Source organism: Panulirus ornatus, chromosome 58 (genome assembly GCF_036320965.1).
Source record: "Panulirus ornatus isolate Po-2019 chromosome 58, ASM3632096v1, whole genome shotgun sequence".
Taxonomy (NCBI): domain Eukaryota; kingdom Metazoa; phylum Arthropoda; class Malacostraca; order Decapoda; family Palinuridae; genus Panulirus; species Panulirus ornatus.
In genome coordinates this window covers 31,280,685-31,298,056 of record NC_092281.1, presented here as the reverse complement: position 1 = coordinate 31,298,056, position 17,372 = coordinate 31,280,685, and the positions used below count along the sequence as shown (strand labels likewise).

Sequence of the window (17,372 nt, the reverse complement as noted above, 5' to 3'; positions counted from 1 at the left end):
AGCTGTCACCTAAAATCATTAACCTATACATCCACCAGTGATTCTACCCCTGCATATAAAGGTTCGGAGCAATATACTGAAAAACTCCCATTCCATCAAACAAGTGAATATTAATGCATATGTTTTACCTCAACTTACTTTCCAGTTTTTCAGGTGTAACCTTTACTATCTCACGACTAACTAGTCATACATTCTGCAACAAAATGTCACTGAAATGCACACTAGTCTGGTCGTCTACAAGTGTTTTGGTTATCAGTTAATACTGCAGTCAATGAATACTGCCTTTCCATTAAACTAAGTTTCAAAATAAGAGTATACTACAATGATTGATTATCATCAATCATCTAGGAGACTGCATTCAAGATGTTCAGGTTTTGGAATCCTTTAGCAGCCAAAAATAAGCTTCTAGGAGCCAAGTGGAAGCTACTGTCAGTCATAAAAGGCTACTCATGACTAAAAAGATGCAGTTAGCAGCTCAACTTCTTATACAATCAAAATGAATATTCCTTATAATCTCCAAAAGAACTCATTAAAGGCTCCACCTTGTTATTATACAAACAGTACTTGGTCATCACTTACATTCTATACACCATGTTGGGGAACTTGAGGAAAGTCTTTCCATCAAACGTGATTGGTTTCATCATCTGTTCTTCATCAATACCTGTGGAGGGGTGATGGTATGTCAATGTGATAAGATATGGAAACATTTATAATACAAAAACAAGTTTTGACATATACAAAATGACAATTTCTTATAACCAAATTTTCAACAAGTGAAGACATGATGCCCAATATACAATACAAGAATTTAAACTTTTAGTGTTATGCTGGTACATAAAAAGAAGCATCCTCGTGTGCCAATTTCAGAAAGGTAACTTTCTTGGTGCCACGTTGTTACTATGCATACAAAAGTTATGAGCTGAAAATATATATATCTTCAAATTGTATGATACTGTATGTGAAAGTGTGAATGCACAAGACTTCTTGGATGACTTCACTAAAGAGACTGAAATAACACTGTATATCAAAGACACCATGGATAAAAGTTACAAGTGATTACTCCAAAGAGTCTTAAAAAAAAAGAGGTTGGTTTGCCAGTCTTTCTTAATATTTCACCGTGAATTTGATAACTTCTGTCTTTTCATGGTACCATACCACAATTCAGCAGGTAACCTTTGTCTCTTACTTATCATATTCATTACATTATTTCAGTTTCATTCTTTCATGTGTATTATTCTGCAGTGAACACCTGTTCTTCAAAGAAAAAAATATTCTCAAAGCCACAGTGTATCACGTTAAGTTTCATCAAGAGGTAACACAGACAATATCTGCACAAAATCCAATGTGCAGTAGGAAACAGAACATCATAAACTTAAAAAGTGGACTGCTGCATATCAAGTTTCACACATCAAACTTTCAAACTGTTATTTCCTTCAGGAAATAACAACAGGAAAACACCTGTTGTACTGTTGGAAATTATTTCTCAGAAACAAAGAGATGGACACACATATTTTGTACAAAATTTTGATTCTTGAAATGGTACTGAGAAATTATCTTGACAGGATTTCACATAAGCTACATGCTGGACACAACAAAAAAGTTAAAAAAAGTATGAAGATGAATGTGTGCATCATTACAGGCAGTAGACTACATGGTCTCAATTTCATATGGAAATAATACCAGAATAGAAATTCCTATTCAACTGATGTTTCTTTTTTTTTGGCGCTTCACATAGCAGGACCATCAATAATGAGCTACTGCCAATCATTAAACTCTACACAACCCTCAAATACAGTTTTTCTCATTTCTTTATCATTTATTGTTTCTCCTTACTTCACCTGTTTTAAAAATTCAAATTTCTTGTATTAGGCTCTTTCCTCTTTTGTGTAGACATGGTGCATCTCACATTCTATCCACAATTTTTTCAAACACAAGATTTTCACATTCATTTTCGGAAATCCTTTGAGTATTGGAGGATTCTATTTATTTTTATTTGTTGATTATACTTTGTCGCTGTCTCCCGCATTAGCGAGGAAGCTCAAGGAACAGACGAAAGAATGGCCCAACCCATCCACATACATATACATACACGCCCACACACGCACATATACATACCTATACATTTCAACATATACATATATATATATACATACACAGACATATACACATGTACATAATTCATACTTGCTGCCTTCATCCATTCTCATCGCCACCCTGCCACACATGAAATGACAACCCTCTCCCCCCCCGCATGTGCGCGAGGTAGCGCTAGGAAAAGACAGTAAAGGCCACATTCATTCACATTCAGTCTCTAGCTGTCATGTATAATACACCGAAACCACAGCTCCCTTTCCACATCCAGGCCACGCAAAACTTTCCATAGTTTACCCCAGACGTTTCACATGCCCTGGTTTAATCCATTGACAGCACGTCGACCCCGGTATACCACATCGTTCCAATTCACTCTATTCCTTGCACGCCTCTCACCCTCCTGCATGTTCAGGCCCCGATCGCTCAAAATCTTTTTCACTCCATCCTTCCACCTGCAATTTGGTCTCCCACTAGTTCTCGTTCCCTCCACCTCTGACACATATGTCTTCTTTGTCAATCTTTCCGCACTCATTCTCTCCATGTGACCAAACCATTTCAAAACACCCTCTTCTGCTCTCTCAACCACACTCTTTTTATTACCACACATCTCTCTTACCTTTTCATCACTTACTTGATCAAACTACCTCACACCACATATTGTACTCAAACATCTCATTTCCAAAACATCCACTCTCCTTCGCACAACTCTATATATAGCCCACGCCTCGCAACCATATAACATTGTTGAACTACTATTCCTTCAAACATACCCATTTTTGCTTTCCAAGATAATGTTCTCGCCTTCCACACATTTTTCAACGCTCCCAGAATTTTCGCCCACTCCTCCATCCTGTGACTCACTTCCGCTTCCATGGTTCCGTCCGCTGCCAAATCCACTCCAAGATATCTAAAACACTTTACTTCCTCCAGTTTTTCTTTATTCAAACTTACCTCCCAACTGACTTGTCCCTCAACCCTACTATACCTAATAGCCTTGCTCTTATTCACATTTACTCTCAGCTTTCTTCTTTCACACACTTTACCAAAACAGTCACCAGTTTCTTCAGTTTCTCACCGGAATCAGCCACCAGCGCTCTATCATCAGCAAACAAGAACTGACTCACTTCCCAAGCCCCCTCATCCACAACGGACTGCATGCTTGCCCCTTTCTCCAAAACTCTTGCATTCACCTCTCTAACAACCCCATCCATAAACAAATTAAACAACCATGGAGACATTACACACCCCTGCCGTAAACCAACATTCACGGAGAACTAATCACTTTTCTCTCTTCCTACTCGTACACATGACTTACATCTACGATAAAAACTTTTCACTGCTACTAGCAACTTGCCTCCCACACCACATATTCTTAATACTTTCTACAGAGCATCTCTATCAACTCTATCATATGCCTTCTCCAGATCCATAAATGTTACATACAAATCCATTTGCTTTTCTAAGTATTTCTCACATACATTCTTCAAAGCAAACACCTGATCCACACATCCTCTACCACTTCTGAAATCACACTGCTCTTCCCTAATCTGATGCTCTGTACGTGCTTTCACCCTCTCAATCAATATCATCCCATATAGTTTCCCAGGAATACTCAACAAACTTATACCTCTGTAATTTGAGTACTCACCTTTATCCCCTTTACCTTTGTGCAATGGCACTATGCATGCATTCCGCCAATCCTCAGGCACCTCACGATGAGTCATCCAGACATTAATTATCCTTACCAACCAGTCAACAACACAGTTACCCACTTTTTTAATAAATTCCACTGCAATACCATCCAAACCAGCTGCCTTGCCGGCTTTCATCTTCCGCAAAGCTTTTACTACCTCTTCTCTGTTTACCAAACCATTATTCGCACACCACCCCGACCAAAACACCCTATATCTGCAACTCTATCATCTAACACATTCAACAAATCTTCAAAATACTCACTCCATCTCCTTCTCACATCACCACTGCTTGTAATTCCCCATTAGCCCCCTTCACCGATGTTCCCATTTGTTCTCTTGTCTTACGCACTTTGTTTACCTCCTTTCAAAATACCTTTTTATTCTCCCTAAAATTTAATGATACTCTCTCACCCCAACTCTTATTTGCCCTCCTTTTCACCTCTTGCACCTTTCTCTTGACCTCCTCCCTCTTTCTTTTATACATCTCCCAGTTATTTGCATTATTTCTCTGCAAAAAGCATCCAATGCTTCTCTCTTTTCCCTCACAAATAATCTTACTTCATCCCACCACTCACTACCCTTTCTAATCTGCCCACGTACCACGCTTCTCATGCCACAAGCATCTTTTGCGCAAGCCAACACTGTTTCCCCAAATACATCCCATTCCTCCCCCATTCCCCTAATGTCCTCTACTCTCACCTTTTTCCATTCTGCACTCAGTCTCTCCTGGTACTTCCTAACACAAGTCTTCTTCCCAAGCTCACTTAATCTCACCACTCTCTTCACCCCAACATTCTTCTTTTCTGAAAACCCCCACAAATCTTCACCTTCGCCTCCACAAGATAATGATCAGACATCCCTCCAGTTGCACCTCTCAGCACATTAACATCCAAAAGTCTCTCTTTCACGCACCTATCAAGTAACATGTAATTCAATAACACTCTCTGGCCATCTATCCCACTTACATACATATACCTTTGTATATTTCTCTTTTTTAAACCAGGTATTCCCAATCACCAGTACTTTTTCAGCACACAAATCTACAAGCTCTTCACCATTTCCAATTACAACACTGAACACCCCATGTACACCAATTATTCCCTCAACTGCCACATTACTCACCTTTGCATTCAAATCACCCATCACTATAACCCGGTCTCATGCATGAAAACTACTAACACACTCACTCAGCTGCTCCCAAAACACTTGCCTCTCATGATCTTTCTTCTCATGCCCAGGTGCATATGCACCAACACTCACCCATCTCTCTCCATCCACTTTCTGTTTTACCCATATCAATCTAGAGTTTACTCTTACACTCTATCACAATACTCTCACAACTGCTTCAGGAGTAGTGCTACTCCTTCCCTTGCTCTTGTCCTCTCACCAACCCCTGACTTTATTCCTAAAACGGTCCCAAACCACTCTTCCCCTTGTCCCTTGAGCTTCGTTTCACTCAGAGCCAAAACATCCAGGTTCCTTTTCTCAAACATACTACCTATCTCTCCTTTTTTCTCATCTTGGTTACATCCACACACATTTAGACACCCCAGTCTGAGCCTTAGAGGAGGATGAGCACTCCCCGCGTGACTCCTTCTTCTGTTTCCCCTTTTAGAAAGTTAAAATACAAGGAGGGGAGGGTTTCTAGCCCCCCGCTCCGATCCCCTTTAGTCACCTTCTATGACACGCGAGGATTCTAAAGTGGATATCATTCTGCAGCAAGAAATAGAATGTGATTCATACAATGTACTATTTGCTAACAATATTTCACTTTCCTGAGTAATGCTGTCTCATTATCTGCACTGGACAATGAAAGTTATATCTGATTTCAAAGACATATAACTAAGGTGTCAAAAATAGAATGCTCGATATAAATTTGTCAGATACATTATGTCAAATGTATGGAAAATATCTGAATGTCAGTTATGTCAGTTACTACTAGATGTGAACATTTAATCTGGGTATGCTGTGTATTTCAAGATACGATGATAATGCACAAGAAATATTCTACATGGGATTTTGCTCTAAAGTAAGAACATAATAAACACAATGACATTTTTCATAGTAACTGGCAATGTGCAGTTAAAGATATACCCCATTTGTGGCCATCTCAAATGCAAGGAAAACTAAGGAGTGCAAAAAAAAAAAAAAAAAAAAAAAAGAATGAGGTGATTAATCAGTTCCTTAGGTGTTTGTAGACCTGATACTTAAAAGTGGAAAGGTCGTAGGAAGAGGGAAAAACAAAAGAAAAGAAGGGAATGCCACAGTTTTGCTGGACGAAAAAAAGGAGGAGATATCATAACCACCAATTCTTTTGTAACCAGTCCCCACACATAAACTATGGAAACAAGCATCCATACACATACCATGTGTCCAAGCCTTAGTGGCATAGACATATGCAGGCTGCTTGTGAGAAAAGTGGCTGAAATAATAACTAGAACAAAGAAAGGACAGCAACATCACAGCAGACAGAAAGGGAATAGTTGTTATAGTTGGAAAGTTAAGAAGAGGGAATGCTTTTTATTCAACCTTGACTTAGAGGATTGTAGGAGGAGCTGCCCCAAATATATCATCAGTACTCCATACGAAGGTGAGTAAGTCCCCCATAGATATAGAATAGCTGCCTAAATGTGAAATAATTACAGCATTTATACAATGCCCACAGCTTTTGGGAAGCATAAATTGATTTGTACATAAAAAACGTGTTTCCATGAAACACTGGATGTTATTATATCTATGTTTATATAATTCTGGAGTTGAAATGTATTTTTTTCAAATGAATAGTAGGAAATGAGTAAGATTGAGTGAAAGGCTATAGGAACAAGCTGTTTCTTTGCATTACTGAATTTAACCAGGTTACTGCTTCCACATTCCAAGGTGCTGCACAGGTCATAATTAAGAGAAAAAAAGATGTTCAGTGTGAGATAAAAGGAAAGAGTATTGGAGTAAGGAGAGGGGGGCAGGGGGAGGGGGGAGAGTTATTTTAGGTATGTTTAGTGAATCATGATTTATGGAGAGAAAAAGGAGGAGAGTTGGCAATGTGGCAGAACTGTAAGGGACACCACTGATGACAGGATAAGAGGAAGCTGCTATGCCATCGATGGCTAATACACTGGACCAACTAGTAACAAAGATATGCATAACAGAATAGAGAAAAGCCATTGGAAGGAGATTTAGGAAGCAAAGACTTACGCCATGCCTTATCCAAAGCTTGGTTGAGGGCGACGTCAATAGATTCACCAAAATCCCAGAGAGAAGAGGACCAGAGATGAGTCACATAGAAGATTCCACCTTTGGATCTTGCACTACAAGCTATATTAGTAATCTTAAAACAGAAAACATTTTAAGTTGTTAAGAAAGTGAGATTCAGGAGTTTCAAACACTTTGGTGTGGTGGGAGAAGTTATAGGGTTATAGCTACAAAGATCAAACTGATATCTTTCCTTGAGGCTGGACTGCATTAAGGCATGCTTTCAAGAAGAGGATACTTAGGTTTTTAAACAAAGACAAAATAAGCAACCAGGATTGGATCTAGGCCAAAAGCACATTCCCTTTGGACATAAAGAAAGTCATCCAGGCCATACTTCTAGCTCAGCTGGAGCTGGAAGAGTATTTAGAACAAGAAATAGCAGGAAAGAACGAGATGTGAAATTATCCTAAGTAGAGTTAGTGGAAATTAAGATAACAAAATGGGCAACTTTGTCAGTGGGAGAGTTTAGCTATGGGCTGATCAAGTCTGAACAAAGGAGGGAAGGCTAATTCACCATTAAGAATTAAATGATTACACTTTTTTATGAAAACGTTCTTGAAATTACCTTGTAATGATACTGACCACAAATGAAGGAATGAGATTTAGAGAAAGGGAAGAGTTTCCTAGCTCAATATGCTCTGTTCCAGATGTGAAAGACATCAGATCAAAAGTGATCAAACCACAACTGAAGGGATAAAGAATGAGAAGATGAAGAAACAAAGGATTTCCATTCCAGCCAAGATAAACCTTAACTATGCAGTTAGCAGAGCTAGAGACATCTCAGCTCATAAAGCAATACTGATCCCAAGAAAGGTTGGAATAAAAGTGGTATTATGATAACAACTGACCTTTCCCATAGTGCCGGAGTTGGTGTGCTGAGGAATGGATAGGGGTATATGTGTCCAATCAGAAGTGACAGATTAAACTGTGATTAGATTACAAAATAAGGGCAAAACTAATCTATGAATAATGGAAGGATTCAGGGATGAAAAAACTGTTGAGTTACATTCTAGTACTCTGTCATCTCTCCTCTGCCAACATCTGGTTATGGACTTGTTAAGGTACTTGAAGTATTCAAGGTCCATGTTTTGGAGTAAATAGGGTCTTGATATCCTGAATGATGGCAAGGCACTTGTGAGGTGCTTCTTACCTTTCATCTGGTTAGAGTCTGGGGAGCTTCAATGACACTCCAGCAATTAAACATTTTTCCCTGATAACCAATTCATCACCTTTCTAACCTTGAAGCAGGGGGAAATATCCTGTATAAAGTGATCACACCCTTGAGCATCATTAAAAGAAAGCAGTCGGTCTTCTAGCACCATAATATACTGTTCTCAATTCATTGCAGTGTGTTACGGTAAAAGGTACAACCCTCCCCAAACCACCGAACAACTAAAACAACCCCAGATCATCACACTAACTGGGTGTTTCATTGTCTTCGTTGACATCGTCCAGCCTCCTCAGCCTCTGGCTCCCTCACTCTCCCATGCTTTACTCCATGTTGCTCATTCCACTACATGTATTTCTTTGCAAATAAAGTCGTTTGTGTTTCAATTCCTGCGTGAGCAGGGATTTAGCAACTGGCTTGTGGAAGGGAATGTGAAGGTTCTTTTTGCATGTGATGTTGAATGATTCTTTGAGAGACATTTCCTAGAAGTTTTGGATGGCTTTACTTGGGCTTGGAGGCTACAATGAGGGGTTGCTTCAATCCTCCTCACTTAGAAGGTTATCTGTAGACACAGAAGTAGTCCTTGGGTTACCAGGGATAAATTTTGGTGCTGAGATAGTAATGTTATGGAGGCCACAAGTGCTGCCAAGCAGCCACCTGATCATACATTCTGAGTGCCCAGTGGACTAAGAATTCTCACATGTACCCTCATTTTCTAGCTTCCTAGCAAGAATTTAGGCGACTTCCTCCTTAGAAACGGTAGTAGCCAATCATCTTGAAGGACAGGTGGTAGAAATACGGTGCCCAGAATTGAAATTCCCAAAATGAAGTGACAGCAAGAAAAAAAATCCAAAGATAGCCTGAGGCACATTGAGGTAGGTTGCTGATAATCAGTGTTAGAAAGACTAGTCTCAGCAACCAGATATATGATTATTTCACCCTGACAGTTAGTTTAGAAGAGTAATGCCAATTACTTGTCAAGTGCTATATGTGAGATGGTGAAGTGTGTGTAAGTGGGATGAATGCCAACATTCTCTAAGACCCAGTTGTCTACTGATGTTCTCACTAGCCCCTTTTTAGGACTAAGAAAAGTGCTTCTCTCTTTGGAAACAAGCAAGGCTGATGGTGATGGCATCTCTCCACATGTACTAAAAGAGTGTGTCTCTGAACTTGCACCCGTGCTTGCTTATCTGTTCCGACTCTACTTAAAAGCCACAACTTTTGCTTCTTCTCAGAAGCATGCTTTGGTACATCCCATCCCATTTTTTGAAAAACATCTTCAATCTCACAGTCTTCTCCCTAATCAGCAGCCTGCTTGTAGGTTTGAATTCTGTCTCATCCATGTTAGAAATTTTCCGGATAACAGCCCCAAAGTGTTAATCTAAATTACTTAACTCACAGCAAAGTGATTGATTAGAGCGTTAGTAAGGAGAAACAAAATCTATAATATCATCATATTAGTTGAGTTTTGTGCTACAGCCCGACACTTCTTTCCTGATGGCCAATGAAAAGGATAGTTTTCATCTCTCTACCTATCATCTTCAATTCTTTTCTCGTTGCAAGTGCCAGATTTTTGGAATTATTAGTTTTAGAAACACCACATTTGAGATGTTTGTATAGTTTTGGGAAGCACAGAAGATGATTATGGATCCAAAAAGGTCTACGGAACAATTACTGCTATCATCATACTGTTATATATTATGTTCATACAGCAGGCCCTCTTTCAATAAGCATTCCCTGAGTATTAGCTCATATGTCTGAATGATTTATCTAACATCTGTGAATGGTCTAGAAGAACAGCTTTAGGGGATAGACAGTTTTTTGAGTGTGTATACTTACCGTAAGCAAGTATATCCTGACACTTGTCAAGCAGAATCACCTGAGACTAAAGAGTACATGTTTTCAGAGAAACAGTAATTAGTAATTTCTACTGAGTTAGAGGCCACTATAATTGGAATAACAGGGCTTACCAAATATCTTAATATCAAAAATGATCTATGGAAAATATGAGAATCCTCTATAGTTTAAGAAACATCCTATCAAGGCTCAAGATGTTTTTTTGACTATGAGCTCCACTCTGAAAGTAAAAATGGGAGAGTGTACACACACACACACACATACACACGCACACACATATATATATATATATATATATATATATATATATATATATATATATATATATATATATATATAGAGAGAGAGAGAGAGAGAGAGAGAGAGAGAGAGAGAGAGAGAGAGAGAGAGAGAGAGAGAGAGAGAGAGAGAGAGAGAGAGAGAGAGAGAGAGAGAGTTTTGGGAGCAGGTGAGTGAGTGTGTTAGTCGTTTTGATGCACGAGACCGGGTTATAGTGATGGGTGATTTGAATGCAAAGGTGAGAAATGTGGCAGTTGAGGGAATAATTGGTATACATGGGGTGTTCAGTGTTGTAAATGGAAATGGTGAAGAGCTTATAGATTTATGTCCTGAAAAAGGACTGGTGATTGGGAATACCTGGTTTAAAAAGAGAGATATACATAAGTATACGTATGTAAGTGGGAGATGTATAAAAGAAAGAAACAGGAGGTCAAGAGAAAGGTGCAAGAGGTGAAAAAGAGGCCAAATGAGAGTTGGGGTGAGAGAGTATCATTAAATTTTAGGGAGAATAAAAAGATGTTCTGGAAGGAGGTAAATAAAGTGCGTAAGACAAGGGAGCAAATGGGAACTTCAGTGAAGGGCGCAAATGGGGAGGTGATAACAAGTAGTGGTGATGTGAGAAGGAGATGGAGTGAGTATTTTGAAGGTTTGTTGAATGTGTTTGATGATAGAGTGGCAGATATAGGGTGTTTTGGTCGAGGTGGTGTGCAAAGTGAGAGGGTTAGGGAAAATGATTTGGTAAACAGAGAAGAGGTAGTAAAAGCTTTGCGGAAGATGAAAGCCGGCAAGGCAGCAGGTTTGGATGGCATTGCAGTGGAATTTATTAAAAAAGGGGGTGATTGTATTATTGACTGGTTGGTAAGGTTATTTAATGTATGTATGACTCATGGTGAGGTGCCTGAGGATTGGCGGAATGCGTGCATAGTGCCATTGTACAAAGGCAAAGGGGATAAGAGTGAGTGCTCAAATTACAGAGGTATAAGTTTGTTGAGTATTCCTGGTAAATTATATGGGAGGGTATTGACTGAGAGGGTGAAGGCATGTACAGAGCATCAGATTGGGGAAGAGCAGCGTGGTTTCAGAAGTGGTAGAGGATGTGTGGATCAGGTGTTTGCTTTGAAGAATGTATGTGAGAAATACTTAGAAAAGCAGATGGATTTGTATGTAGCATTTATGGATCTGGAGAAGACATATGATAGAGTTGATAGAGATGCTCTGTGGAAGGTATTAAGAATATATGGTGTAGGAGGCAAGTTGTTAGAAGCAGTGAAAAGTTTTTATCGAGGATGTAAGGCATGTGCACGTGTAGGAAGAGAGGAAAGCGATTGGTTCTCAGTGAATGTAGGTTTGCGGCAGGGGTGTGTGATGTCTCCATGGTTGTTTAATTTGTTTATGGGTGGGGTTGTTAGGGAGGTAAATACAAGAGTTTTGGAAAGAGGGGCAAGTATGAAGTCTGTTGGCGATGAGAGAGCTTGGGAGGTGAGTCAGTTGTTGTTCGCTGATGATACAGCGCTGGTGGCTGATTCATGTGAGAAACTGCAGAAGGTGGTGACTGAGTTTGGTAAAGTGTGTGAAAGAAGAAAGTTAAGAGTAAATGTGAATAAGAGCAAGGTTATTAGGTACAGTAGGGTTGAGGGTCAAGTCAACTGGAAGGTAAGTTTGAATGGAGAAAAACTGGAGGAAGTAGAGTGTTTTAGATATCTGGGAATGGATCTGGCAGCGGATGGAACCATGGAAGCGGAAGTGGATCATAGGGTGGGGGAGGGGGCGAAAATTCTGGGGGCCTTGAAGAATGTGTGGAAGTCGAGAACATTATCTCGGAAAGCAAAAATGGGTATGTTTGAAGGAATAGTGGTTCCAACAATGTTGTATGGTTGCGAGGCGTGGGCTATGGATAGAGTTGTGCGCAGGAGGATGGATGTGCTGGAAATGAGATGTTTGAGGACAATGTGTGGTGTGAGGTGGTTTGATCGGGTAAGTAACGTAAGGGTAAGAGAGATGTGTGGAAATAAAAAGAGCGTGGTTGAGAGAGCAGAAGAGGGTGTTTTGAAATGGTTTGGGCACATGGAGAGAATGTGTGAGGAAAGATTGACCAACAGGATATATGTGTCGGAGTGGAGGGAACGAGGAGAAGTGGAAGACCAAATTGGATGTGGAAAGATGGAGTGAAAAAGATTTTGTGTGATCGGGGCCTGAACATGCAGGAGGGTGAAAGAAGGGCAAGGAATAGAGTGAATTGGATCGATGTGGTATACCGGGGTTGACGTGCTGTCAGTAGATTGAATCAGGGCATGTGAAGTGTCTGGGGTAAACCATGGAAAGCTGTGTAGGTATGTATATTTGCGTGTGTGGACGTATGTATATACATGTGTATGGGGGTGGGTTGGGCCATTTCTTTCATCTGTTTCCTTGCGCTACCTCGCAAACGCGGGAGACAGCGACAAAGCAAAAAAAAAAAAAAAAAAAAAAAACGTATGTAAGTAGGAGAGATGGAAAGAGAGCGTTATTGGATTACGTGTTAATTGATAGGCGCGCGAAAGAGAGACTTTTGAATGTTAATGTGCTGAGAGGTGCAACTGGAGGGATGTCTGATCATTATCTTGTGGAGGCGAAGGTGAAGATTTGTAGAGGTTTTCAGAAAAGAAGAGAGAATGTTGGGGTGAAGAGAGTGGTGAGAGTAAGTGAGCTTGGGAAGGAGACTTGTGCGAGGAAGTACCATGAGAGACTGAGTACAGAATGGTAAAAGGTGAGAACAAAGGACGTAAGGGGAGTGGGGGAGGAATGGGATGTGTTTAGGGAAGCAGTGATGGCTTGCGCAAAAGATGCTTGTGGCATGAGAAGCGTGGGAGGTGGGCAAATTAGAAAGGGTAATGAGTGTGGGATGAAGTAAGATTATTAGTGAAAGAGAAGAGTGAGGCAATTGGACGATTTTTGCAGGGAAATTATGCAAATGACTAGGAGATGTATAAAAGAAAGAGACAGGAGGTCAAGAGAAAGGTGTAAGAGGTGAAAAAGAAGGCAAATGAGAGTTGGGGTGAGAGAGTATCATTAAATTTTAGGGAGAATGAAAAGATGTTCTGGAAGGAGGTAAATAAAGTGCGTAAGACAAGGGAGCAAATGGGAACTTCAGTGAAGGGCGCTAATGGGAAGGTGATAACAAGTCGTGATGATGTGAGAAGGAGATGGAGTGAGTATTTTGAAGGTTTGTTGAACGTGTTTGATGATAGAATGGCAGATATAGGGTGTTTTGGTCGAGGTGGTGCGCAAAGTGAGAGTGTTAGGGAAAATGATTTGGTAAACAGAGAAGAGGTAGTAATAGCTTTGCGGAAGATGAAAGCCGGCAAGGCAGCAGGTTTGGATGGTATTGCAGTGGAATCTATTAAAAAAGGGGGTGACTGTATTGTTGACTGGTTGGTAAGGTTATTTAATGTATGTATGACTCATGGTGAGGTGCCTGAGGATTGGCGGAATGCGTGCATAGTGCCACTGTACAAAGGCAAAGGGGATAAGAGTGAGTGATCAAATTACAGAAGTATAAGTTTGTTGTGTATTCCTGGTAAATCATATGGGAGGGTATTGATGGAGAGGGTGAAGGCATGTACAGAGCATCAGATTGGGGAAGAGCAGTGTGGTTTCAGAAGTGATGTAGCATTTATGGATCTCGAGAAGGCATATGATAGAGTTGATAAAGATGCTCTGTGGAAGGTATTAAGAATGTATGTTGTGGGAGGCAAGTTGTTCGAAGCAGTGAAAAGTTTTTATCGAGGATGTAAAGCATGAGTACGTGTAGGAAGAGAGGATAGTGATTGGTTCTCAGTGAATGTAGGTTTGCGGCAGAGGTGTGTGATGTCTCCATGGTTGTTTAATTTGTTTATGGACGGGGTTGTAAGGGAGGTGAATGCAAGAGTTTTGGAAAGAGGGGCAAGTATGCAGTCTGTTGTGGATGAGAGAGCTTGGGAAGTGAGTCAGTTGTTGTTCGCTGATGATACAGCGCTGGTGGCTGCTTCATGTTAGAAACTGCAGAAGCTGGTGACTGAGTTTGGTAAAGTGTGTAAAAGAAGAAAGCTGAGAGTAAATGTGAATAAGAGCAAGGTTATTAGGTACAGTAGGGTTGAGGGTCAAGTCAATTGGGAGGTAAGTTTGAATGGAGAAAAACTGGAGGAAGTAAAGTGTTTTAGATATCTGGGAGTGGATCTGGCAGCGGATGGAACCATGGAAGCGGAAGTGAATCATAGGGTGGGGGAGGGGGCGAAAATCCTGGGAGCCTTGAAGAATGTGTGGAAGTCGAGAACATTATCTCGGAAAGCAAAAATGGGTATGTTTGAAGGAATAGTGGTTCCAACAATGTTGTATGGTTGCGAGGCGTGGGCTATGGATAGAGTTGTGCGCAGGAGGGTGGATGTGCTGGAAATGAGATGTTAGAGGACAATGTGTGGTGTGAGGTGGTTTGATCGAGTAAGTAATATAAGGGTAAGAGAGATGTGTGGAAATAAAAAGAGCGTGGTTGAGAGAGCAGAAGAGGGTGTTTTGAAATGGCTTGGGCACATGGAGAGAATGAGTGAGGAAAGATTGACAAAGAGGATATATGTGTCAGAGGTGGAGGGAACGAGGAGAAGTGGGAGACCAAATTGGAGGTGGAGAGATGGATTGAAAAAGATTTTGAGTGAGCGGGGCCTGAGCATGCAGGAGGTTGAAAAGCGTGCAAGGAATAGACTGAATTAGAACGATGTGGTATACCGAGGTCGACTTGCTGTCAATGGATTGAACAAGGGCATGTGAAGCGTTTGGGGTAAACCATGGAATGTTTCATGGGGCCTAGACGTGGAAAAGAAGCTGGGGTTTCTGTGCGGTATACATGACAGCTAGAGACTCAGTGTGAACGAATGTGGTCTTTGTTGTTTTTTCCTAGCGCTACCTTGCGCACATGCGGGGGGGAGGGGGTTGTTATTTCATGTGTGGCGGGGTGGCGATGGGAATGAAGAAAGGCAGACAGTGTGAACTGTGTGCATGTGTATATATGTATATGTCTGTGTGTGTATATATATGTGTACATTGAGATATATGGGTATGTATATTTGCGTGTGGGGACGTGTATGTATATACATGTGTATGGGGGTGGGTTGGGCCATTTCTTTCGTCTGTTTCCTTGCGCTACCTCGCAAACGCGGGAGACAGCGACAAAGCAAAATAAATAAATAAATAAATATATATATATATATATATATATATATATATATATATATATATATATATATATATATATATATATATATATATATATATATTCCTATGAGTCCACGGGGAAGATAAAACACGATAACTTAACGTGTTTCATTTTCACTGGGGACTCATAGGAATATCTTGATGACGCGAAAAATTGTGATCCTTTCCAATATATATATATATATATATATATATATATATATATATATATATATATCCCTGGGGATAGGGGAGAAAGAATACTTCCCACGCATTCCCCGCGGCTAAAGAGGACAGGAGTGGGTTTAGAGAGATATGTATAAGTATACGTATGTAAGTAGGAGAGATGGCAAGAGAGCGTTATTTGGAATACGTGTTAATTGATATGTGCGTGAAAAAGAGAATTTTGAATGCTAATGTACTGAGAGGGGTAACTGGAGGGATGTCTGATTATCATCATGTGGAGGCGAAGGTGAAGGTTTGTAGAGGTTTCTAGAAAAAAAGAGAGAATGGCGGGGTGAAGAACGTGGTGAGAGTAAGTGAGCTTGGAAATGAGACTTGTGCGAGGAACTATCAGGAGAAATTGAGTGCAGAATGGAAAAAGGTGAGAGGAAATGATGTAAGGGGAGTGGGGCAGGAATGAGATGTATGTAGGGAAGCGGTAATAACTTGCCCAAATGATGCCTGTGGCATGAGAAAGGTGGGAGGTGGGCAGATTAGAAAGGGTAGCGAGTTGTGGGATGAAGAAGTAAGATTGTTAGATTCTGCGGGAAGTGGTGGAAATGACTAGGTGATGTATAAAAGAAAGACGCAGAGGTCAAGAGAAAGGTGCAAGAGGTGAAAAAGAGGGTAAATGAGAATTGGGGAGAGAGAATATCATCAAATTTAAGGGAGAATAGAAAGATATTTTGGAAGGAGGTAAATAAAGTGCGTAAGACAAGAAAACAAGTGGGAACATTGGTGAAGAGACTAACGGCGAGGTAATGATAAGTAGTGGTGAAGTGAGGAGATGGAGTGAGTATTTTGAAGTTTTGTTAATGTGTTTAGTGACAGAGTGGCAGATATACGGTGTTTTGGTCGAGGTGGTGTGCGAAGTGAGAGGGTTAGGGGGAATGATTTGGTAAACAGAGAAGAGGTAGTGAAAGCTTTGCGGAAGATGAAAGCCGGCAAGGCGGCGGATTTGGATGGCATTGCAGTGGAATTTATTAAAAAAGGAGGGTGACTGTGTTGTTGACTGGTTGGTAAGGACATTTAATGTATGTGGTTCATGGTGAAGTGCCTGAGGATTGGTGGAATGCATGCATAGTGCCATTGTACAAAGGCAAAGGGGATAAAGGTGAGTGTTCAAATTACAGAGGTATAAATTTGTTGAGTATTCCTGGGAAATCATATGGAAGGGTATCGACTGAGAGGGTCAAAGCATGTACAGAACATCAGGCTGGGGAAGAGCAGTGTGGTTTCAGAAGTGGTAGAGGATGTGTGGATCAGGTGTTTGCTTTGAAGAATGTATGTGAGAATTACTTAGAAAAACAGATGGATTTGTATGCAGCATTTATGGATGTGGAAAGTATTGATAGTATATGGTGTGGGAGGTAAGTTGCTAGAAGCAGTGAAAAGTTTTTATCAAGGATGTAAGGAATGTGTACGAGTAGGAAGAGAGGAAAGTGATGGGATCCCAGTGAATGTTGGTTTGCGGCAGGGGTGTGTGATGTCTCCATGGTTGTTTAATTTATTTATGGATGGAGTTGTTAGGTTTGCGGCAGGGGTGTGTGATGTCTCCATGGTTGTTTAATTTATTTATGGATGGGGTTGTTAGGAAGGTGAATGCAAGA

General features: G+C 40.5%; 1 protein-coding gene across 1 annotated transcript in view; it reads right to left on the bottom strand.

Annotated features, from left to right (window-relative positions):
- The window catches only part of LOC139766704 (agrin-like), an 889,459-nt gene that overhangs the window by 22,247 nt on the left and 849,840 nt on the right, over window positions 1-17,372 (bottom strand). The window contains 1 exon segment of the mRNA XM_071695624.1: window positions 580-661. Coding sequence (XP_071551725.1) covers window positions 580-661 — 82 coding nt within the window.